General features: G+C 55.3%; 1 protein-coding gene across 1 annotated transcript in view; it reads right to left on the bottom strand.

Annotated features, from left to right (window-relative positions):
• Positions 1–7,619: 7,619 nt before the first annotated feature.
• The window catches only part of LOC104394460 (apoptosis-enhancing nuclease-like), a 17,841-nt gene continuing 16,283 nt past the window's right edge, over positions 7,620–9,177 (bottom strand). The window contains exons 2-4 of the mRNA XM_010004060.1: positions 8,658–9,174; positions 8,200–8,400; positions 7,620–7,823 (exon numbers count right to left, since the gene is read on the bottom strand). Of these exons, the coding sequence (XP_010002362.1) occupies positions 7,620–7,823; positions 8,200–8,400; positions 8,658–9,174 (922 nt within the window). The remainder of the gene's footprint in view (positions 7,824–8,199; positions 8,401–8,657; positions 9,175–9,177) is intronic.

The raw sequence follows: 9,177 nt of genomic DNA, 5'->3' as shown, positions 1-9,177 counted from the left end.
GTCAGTATTTATTATTGTAGCTGCTCCTGTTAATAACCCATGCACAGAATTAGGTTAGAATAAATGCACAGAATACACATTTAAAGAAAAAAAAAAAAAAAAAAAAAGGAAAGACACCAAAAAAAGCAAACCCAAAAGCTGGAGCTAAAAAGGCAGCTTGAGGAACGAAGCTGCTGGAGTTTTCCGAGAAGGCTCCCAAGATGTACAATGGGAACATCTGTCCCTGGGCCAGCTCCTTGGAAGGGTCTCAGGCCGCAGAGCAGGGCTGGCGTCAGGCGGCTCCAGCTCTGCCCGGTTGCCGCCCTCTCCCCAAAACCCCCTCCTCACAGCTCCTCCCGCTCCAGCCCTGCATCCCCCTGCCCACCTCTCCTCCTGAGCCCTCAGCTCTGCGGGTTTTGCGCAGCCGAGCGCCCCGCGACGGGAGCGCAGGAGGAGAAGGAGCCCTGGCCCCGGGAACAACCGCCCTCTGTGCTGCCCGTGAAAGGCGGTTTCATAAAGCTCCGGCTCAAAACGTCCCGTTACCGGGATGGGCCGAGCGGGTCAGCCCCGCTCCCGGGGGCGGAGAGACAGGCCAAAGAGGTGCACACACGTGTAGTGTCTTGCTCCTGGCAACCGAGGCTTGGGGGAGGCTGCCAGCCAGGGTTGATGCTGATCCTGCCTGAGAAGGCTGCCAGGGGGCTGGGGGCTGGCTGGCTGACTCCCTGCCTTCCTACCTGTTGCCAGCTCCTGAGGAGGGGGTGACTGTGAGCCCCAAACCCCTCGGTAGAGCCTGGCAAAGCCCCACCTGTTCCCACTGCAGCAGTTCCCCTGAGGGGAGCTGTTGGGAGGCGAAACGGGTCCCTTGGGGAAGGCAGTGGTGGCCTGAGATGGGGAAACATTTAGAGGCAAGTCCGAGGGCTAATGCACTACCCTCAAATCCATTCCTCATCAGCTGCTTCATCCTTCTGTCTCCCCAACAGGACACAGCTTATGCTGCCTTATGCCCATTTATTTATATTTTTAGATGAATTAATATCCTCGTAGTAACACTGTTGTGTCTTAGCTTGTGTTTCTTCTCTTTCCCCCCTGTGCCAGAGCTGCAGGACTGCACCTGCATACAGCTTTTTGGTGATGGTTGTGGATGGTTAGCTGCTATTTTACTTAAACACATTCACCAAGGAATCTCCCCTTTGCCCATCCCATCATCTTTCCCTGCTTTGAAAATGTAAACCACGTTCACAGTGGTACAAGTATAAAATACTGAGGGATTTGGGCAGACCCAGGATATGGGAGAGAGGTCAGTGCTTCCAGAGCTTTACTGAACCCAGACCCTGAAGCTCGCAAATCACGCAGGGATTTAATTGAGCCCTGCAAGTGGCTTTCACGCTCCTTCTGTGCTTGTGACCTGCCTAAAATACACCCTGGGAGCCCGGGGCAGAGCCGGGCCCGTCCCGTCCCCAGCCTGCGAGGGGATGCCGGCGGATCCCGCAGCCCGCGGGCACCATCTAGTGCACAGCGGGGCTGCGCGGACCTGGGGCGGGCAGGAACGAGACGACAACCCGGGGGAGGAACGCCAGGGGGGTCAGCCCGAGATGTGGAGAGTCACGGTTTGTGCTCTCCCTCCACCCCCGTTATTTTTTAATTGTCTCCATCACAAGCACCCAGAGAAGAGCCTTGGCCACGCTTCGCCCAGCTCGGCAGAGACGTGTGCCCGGGGCTCACTGCCCCTGCTGCTCTGCCCTGCTTAGGTGGCATTGGAAAGATGACAGTGTTTTGTTTTCTTGTGCGGGAAAAAAAAAAAGAATGAAAACCAAAAAACAGTGATTTCTAATGCTTTGCAAGGGGCTCCGGGCGTGCAGGAGCAGAGCAGGCAGTTCTCTTGTGGGGCAGGTCTGAGCTGGAGGCTGTGCTACCAGCTGAGCCAAAGCCTCCCTTTTGAATTGGAACATTTAAAAAACACCAGAGGTGCTCTAACATCTCCCCATTATCCCCAGGACGAGGTGATAGAGGAAAAACGGGCTGAAAGACCACAAGTTCGGTGCAGAGCTTAAAGCCCCCTGGGGTGATGGAAGAAGGACAATGCTATGTCCCTGCTGCTGCTGCCAGTGCTGGGTGGATGAGCTGGGTCCCCTCCCTCCCGTTGCCCTCCGGGGAACGACACAAGCTGCTGGGAGGGCTGACCCGTGTCTCACTGTTCCCTGAGGAGGAGGTGTTCCTGCAGCCCAAAAGCGATGCTGTGCCTCACTACCCTCTGCCGTTGTCCCCACCTCCCAGCCTGCCTCCTGCAAGGTGTCCCCCTGCCCACTGACCCCAGGGCCAGCCCCTGCTGCCCCCGGCCCTAAGCCCAGCTATTATGTGGTGAGCTGGCTTGCAGGAAGGCTGTCGCTGAGACACGGGCTTATGGTCATGTGTTGGACTCTGCTGTCCTTAGAGCCCTTTCCCTGTTGGAGGAGAGTGCACCCCCATTGTCCATCGTGGGATTTGCTCCCAGGGCAAGGGAAGATGACATCTCTGAGTATGACCACAGTGGTGACCAACCCTTCAGCTCCTTCAGTACCCAGTGGTGCTGGGCACCACCCCACATACCCCCAGCACTGCACACCATGAAGCCCTCCTGCTCTAAAGCTGGCATCTTCAGCAGCTCATGGCCCCATGGCCTCCTGACACCCAGCCTCCAGATCCCCCCATGGGTGCAGGGCTGTGGGGTGCCTGTGGCAGGGGTCCCTGTGCCATGTGGGAGTGAGCCTGGAACCCACAGTCTCCACACAGAGGGATGGAGCCACAGCTGGTGGCTTCTCCCCCAGGAGCTTCTTTGTGTTGTGCCTTCAGCAAACCCTCCCTGTGCACCCAACACTCCCACAGCACCAGGACTGAGGGGTACATGGGTGCTCGGATTGGGCCACTCCAGCCTGTCCAGCACAGCCTTTGCAGCCCCCCTGGGGGCCAGCACCCTGGAGGGGATGGGGTGTGCTGGGAGTTGTACCTTTTCCTCTCTGCAGACAGTCACGATGCTTAAGTGGCTTGTTTTTCATTAGGGGAAGGCTGTTGCTAGGCCACCCTGGTCCCCGGCATTGGTTGGGAAGGGGCTTTGCAGCCAATCCAGGAGGCTGTGCTGGCAGTTCCCACACGCACACACATGCACATGCAAGCACATGCACACACGTGCACACACACACACACATACCCCTACTGCAGCCAAAGCACTACATGGCTGCCACGTGTGCCTATTAATTTTCACATCACACCTATTCCCTTCTTCTGGCCAAGCAGGTTATTAAGGCTCCTGAGATTTTAATTTACAGCCATCTGTGAGTTTTCTCCCTTCCAATTCATGCTTGAGGTGGAGAGGGATGGTGGTGGTTGGGGAGTATAGATAGGGCAAAGGTGCAGGGAAGCCAGTTCCTCCCTCTGCTGTGACTGATTTGGTCTCTGGTGAGTCACCCAAGCAGTCTCTGCTTTCTGCCTGAAAATGGGGCAAATCATCCACCACAGCAAAAGGAGAGACCACCCCATGTTAGGGGCTTGCTCCAGGCTTCTATTAAGTACCAGCATTGCTCCCCCCTGAGACATTTGAGGCTTTATGTGGCACTTCAACCACCCATGTTGTGATAACCAGAGCCAGCATCAAAGCAAACCAGGTGTTGGATCAGGGGATGCTGCTCCCAGCTGTGGTCCCCGTGCCAACAGCCTCAGCAGCTGGGAAAAGACCTAGATCATGGTCAGGCATTAGCAATGTGGGGTGGGAGGGATGGACACATCCCTGGCTCAGGGTCTCCTGGTACAGCTGCTATTCCACTATGGTGCCATTTCAAGCACCCTACGGGTGTCCTACACCCACTCAGCAGAGCCCTGGGATATGAGCAGGATGGGGACACTCATCTTTTATAGCTGCACATCTCTCACCATGTGGGATAGGAATAGACACTGAGAATGTGTAGAAAACTATGGGTAATCCAAGTAAAACTCAGTTCCTGAGTGTCCCCCATGGAAACTTCCATGTAGCAGGAGGGCAGGAAGGGGGGGGAAGCTCACTGAAAGCAAAGCATTGAATTGCATCTGCAGCTCAAGGAGAAGCTGTTGCTAGACAGAAGTAAAAGCCGTCGCCATCAGCTCCCATTGGCTCAGCCCCACTCCAATAACGGGCTTATCAGTTACCTGCTCTTGCAGCTGGCTGGAAAGAAACTCATTTGCCAGTGTTTTCCCTCTGATAAAAAAGCCCATTGCTGGACTTGCGTGTTTGAGTTAATCATTACTCAGGGTCTTTGAGACAATGGCAGAGTTTTCTGCAGATTCTTCAATTATCACGAAATTCAGGAGAAATGGGGAGCCAGCCCAGCTCTCCTTTGCCCACCTAAAGATGCTCAGCCTGCCCAAAGATGCTCACTCTCCCAGCAGGAGCACCAGCAGGTGAATCAGAGCAGTCTGGCTGCTCTCAGCCCTAGCAACTCCCTGGCATGTAGGTGAATATTCACAAACACCTGTGAAAATCCTGATTAGCTATTGAAGGGTTCACCAGGTGCAAACAGGATAAAAGTTGATAACCAGATAACATTGCTTTGTTGGCAGGGAGCATGTTGCCATCACCCCCACAGTCCATGATGGGCTTTGTTTCTCAGCAACCCTGCCTTGGGGGGCTTGAGGGCTGCAGAGTGCAATGTGGGATTTTTTCCCAGCTTTTCAAAGCTGATGCAAATGGGGATTGACCCCACAAATTTGTTTCTCAGCTTCCCCAAGAGCTGGAGATCACAGCACAGTAGCAAAGCCTGCAGGACATATGGGCACTGAAGGGCACCCGAGCTTTGGCTGTGCTGCTGCCTTCAAGTTTGCCCCCAAAGCAAGGGGGTATTTCAGCAGCGGGGTTAAAGCAGTGTGGTGATGACGGGGACACAACCTCAGAGGCAGCCTGGGACTTTTCTAGCACCTCATGCCATCTTGCAAGCCCTGGGTTATGCTGCCAGGAGTGCATGTGGCAGCCATGCAGGCAGGCTGGGCAGCTTTGCTCTGGGCAGGCAAGGAAAAAGCTGCCCTGGGCCACAGGTGATGAGGGCTTAGAGAAAAATCTGTCCCTTGCCTGGAGCCCAGCCCAGGCTTACTTTTGGTAGTGGGTCTCACTGAAGTGTTTGGATGGTCAAGACTTGTTGAAGAAGAAATGTTTTCTGCTTTTTTCCTTACTTATGCCTTCCACTCACTGCTGGCTGACAGCAGGGCAGGCTGAGTCACAGGCTGATAAAACCTCGTGCCCTTCCACCTCCTTTTGCAGCTTTCTCCAGCCTCACCCCAACACACCTGAGCTATTACATGGCTTGGGGCAAGTCAGATCTAAGGGATGGTGAGAGACCGTGGGCTGGGGGGACTACAAGAGAGGTCTCAGGTAGACAAATAAGCCAGGAGCCATAGGATGCCCCGTGCAAGCTCCCCACATACCCCCTGAGGATGCAGTTGTATGGCCCAGGTTATGTGGCCATGAGCAAAGGATCCCTCTGCTGTGCCTCTCCTCCAGTCCTGCTTTCCCAGGAGCAGAAGCCAGTGCTGCTCTTTCAGCTTTGGGATGCCACCATCTTCTGACAGTGGGTCTGCTGACCCTTCCTACAGCATTCCTTCCTTTCTGCCAACCTGGAAAAGGTGGCAACAGCAGAAAGGAGGAAACAGAGAAGAGCCTGTGTGAGTTCTTCTCCTCTGCACCCCCCTTGGTGTCTCCATGGGGTTCAGGTCCATCCTGTACCACACCAGGTCCCACTGATGCTGCACAGCTGCAACCTGAAGCTCACACAGCTTGCTGGCTGCATTTTACAGCTTGCTGCATCAGGAACACACCTGGGACAAACTGGCAAAAGCAGCACTTGAAGACCCACCTTGAGGCTGTATTTCCTACCAGGTCTGGTGCAGAGTGCCTAAACCATGAGCTCACAGTCACTATGAAGGGTGGCTGTGCTCAGACCACCAGGCAGGCAGGGCTTTTTGAACACGTCTGATGCGTTTCAAAGCATTTCTGAGCTGTCCCCAGCTTCCTCTGCTGGGCAGGGAGGAGTTAAGATGGGAAGTGCAAGATGCAATGTCTTGTAATGGCACTGCTGTGTGCGTCAGGTGTGCCTGCGTCACCCGCTGCCTTGGCTGCTTCCCAAGGCTGGGGCTGAGCTCTCCTCCAGGAAAGGCCCAGGACCTGTCGAGCCTGGCTATGGGTCATGGGCTCCATTCCACTGCTACCCACACTGTGAACAGCCAGGCTTCCAGAAGCCCCCAGAGTGCTGGCAGCCCTCCAGTCCTCCCCTACCTCACAGCCCCAACAGTGGGACCTCTGTGGTAAAAGGGGTGGCCTCCGCCTTGAGGTACCCAGCAAAAAAATCCTGGTTTTCTATAATCATGGCTATTAGTTCCCTGGGGAGGCAACTGCCCGTGTCCAGTCCCAAACTCCACTCCAGTGCCCACACACCTTGCTGGCTCCATCTGTGCAGCCACAGGTACCTACACCCCTCACCCATGAAGCAGCAGCCTGTGGGCAGAGCCACTCCAGGTGGGCATCACCCCATCCCACCACTGTCAGAGAGCCCACTCTGCAGTTCAGCATCATTCCCACCTGGCAGAGCAGGCATGAATCTTGCTTCCACACCCTGTGAACAGGATTTTTTACTTGCCTGGTAGACAAATCCCAAGGGTGCTTCTTAGCACAGGAAGTTCCCTAAGCTGGGGCAGCACAGCAGGAGGGTGACACAGCAGGACACTTTCTCTTGCACTGGGCTTTCTTCAAGAAGGCAGCAGTGCTGGGCTCTGACTGAGCACATCCCCTGCCTTCACAGGGATGTCCCAAGAGCAGAGGGGACCAGCCCATAACCCAAGGAGCTGTTTACTCCACCCACCATCAGGCCACTTAAAGCACCTTCTCTAGTTGCAGGTGGGTTTTAAGCCCTGGGGCACAGCAGGATAAACAGGCAGCCATTTTCCTACCTCATCCCTGCCACCTCACCTCACTCCTGGAGAGCTGCCAGATCAGATCATGTAGCACATACACGTGGGTTTAACAAGACCAATTTTTAATTCAGAATTAGGCAATTATGTGAATAGTCTATTTAAAAGTGCATCCTATATTCTTATCCAGGCTGGACACTGATTAGACCCAGACTTTCTTTTCGGGCTTCACTGTGCAAAAAAAGTGAGGAGGAAACTGGTTGTTTAACTGGCCCTGGATGGTTTGCAGCCTTTGGGCATCAGCAAGAGACCTCAGTCCTCCACAGGAAAGCTGCCTACTTGTCCACAATGGGGGTATCCCCTTCCAGAGGGCATGGGAGATGCCTGGCAGCTCCATCTCCCCACCATGGCCACTGCATGCCCACAGGAGCTCCTACAGGATGACACCAGGACCCTGCTCATCCCCAAGCACCAAGTGACACATGAACAGGGCACAGCCACAGCGCTTGTTTCTGTGACAGCAACAGGCTGCAGACAGGGCTTTCAGGACATTGCCACTGTTCAGGTGTCACCATTTCTCTGTTCTCAAGTCCACAGACTGGTCTGCTGCAGGGCTGGTTGCAGTGCAGTGCCCATGAAGCACAAGCCCCAGGAAAGGAGGACAACAGCCACCTCCACTTTTAATAGCTGAAGGCACCAGGATGGCCCTAAACATGTGGTGGAGATGCTGTCCCCCATCACAGGTTGCTTGCCATCAGGTCTGTGGGCCAGTATTGGTCATCCATGTACTGGTTGCTGTCTGCTGTGGGGTCTGTTGCGGGGCTGGGGGGTCGGGGGGGCAGGCTACGGGCCAGCTCTGTCTCCCACTGCACCTCCACCAGTCTGTACAGCTCCATGGCCGTCTGAGCGTCCTCCACTGATGAGTGTCCTCTGCAGCCAACCTGAGCAATGGGGGGAAAACCCTGTTAGATAAAGGGGGTGGCAAAAATCCCACAGGCCATGTTGTCTGCTTGCTGGGAAGGACACAAGTGCTGGAGGTTTTGGACACGGCAAAGGTTTAGTGCAGCCCCGGAGATACAGGTATTTCCTGAGCACTTTCTGGAGGGCACAGGTCCTGTCTCTGCTTTACTGAGTCGCTTAATGGTCAGTTTGGGAGGTCCTGGGCTCTCCCAGTTTGATCATAGTCACGAGTACAGGATTAATAAGGTTGATCTCCATCTCATAGAGAGCACTCATGGAGATGGGTGGACCAGGCTGACCACACAGGTTCCTAGTAAATCCAGCAGAGACTCCCTGTATGAAGGTTCCTGTGCTTACCTGGATCTTCTTCTGGAGCAAGTGCCTGGCCAAGCTCTTGAGTGAGACACTGGCCCTGCTGGGCAGTCCTGCCCTCTCGTTCAGCACAGGGATCCGGCTGGTGTCTCGAGTCCTGTCTTTCGGGTGGAAGTACTTGAGGGCTTGGAAGTCATTGTGGATGGCATGTCCTACCACAATCTTGTCTTTCAAGATCTTCAGGATCTGGAAGCGTCAGAAAGGGTTAGACAGGCAGTACAGCAATAGAAGCAATTAAGCATAAAATCAACCATTTTGTGTTAAGTTCCCTCAGTTACAGTTTATGTTTGTAGAATGGTGCAGTAACAAGCTTTGGAGGCTCCCTGCCAAGTTCTTCTGTCTCTGCCTCAGAGCAGCTCAGCACGGGCCACCATCTATCCCCATTTGTAGCCATCAGACAACACAGAACTTTATTCTTTTTTAAAATGTCTCCATCTCCTCACCTCTGCCCGGGCAGCCTTGAACGGAATCGCGTTCTTCATGTGCTGCCTGGTGACACCGCTCCAGCGTGTCCTGTAGTCCACGATGGGGAGCTCAGGCTGAACATACTTGTCGTAGATGACATCCCCCTCGTAGTTCACCACCGAGCACCGCGCCAGCTCGCTCAGCCTGCCCTGGGGACCAGTGCCCACCATCTCACAGTCGATGGCCACGTACTTGCCGGGGCGCAGGGGCGGGGGGAGCATCCGCACCCCCTTGGGGCTGCCACTCCCCTGGGACAGCAGCACGGAGTGGTGCCTGGCGACGCTGTCCGGGGACGCAGATGGGGACAGGGACGGGGACACAACCTGCTTGGCTTTGGGGCCCTTCCCGCAGCGGGGTGCTGCTGTGCCATCCGCCTTGGCCATGGTGCTGGGTGCCTCTGGCGCCACGAGGGCGGCCCCCCTGCCCAGCAGCCCCCTCTGCTCCAGCAGCGCCCGGCGCTCCAGGAACCGCTGGTGCTTGCGGCTCTTCTTCTTGCTG

Source organism: Chaetura pelagica, unplaced genomic scaffold (assembly GCF_000747805.2).
Source record: "Chaetura pelagica isolate M959 unplaced genomic scaffold, ChaPel_1.0 scaffold428, whole genome shotgun sequence".
NCBI lineage: Eukaryota > Metazoa > Chordata > Aves > Apodiformes > Apodidae > Chaetura > Chaetura pelagica.
This window is presented reverse-complemented; position numbering and strand designations above follow the sequence as displayed.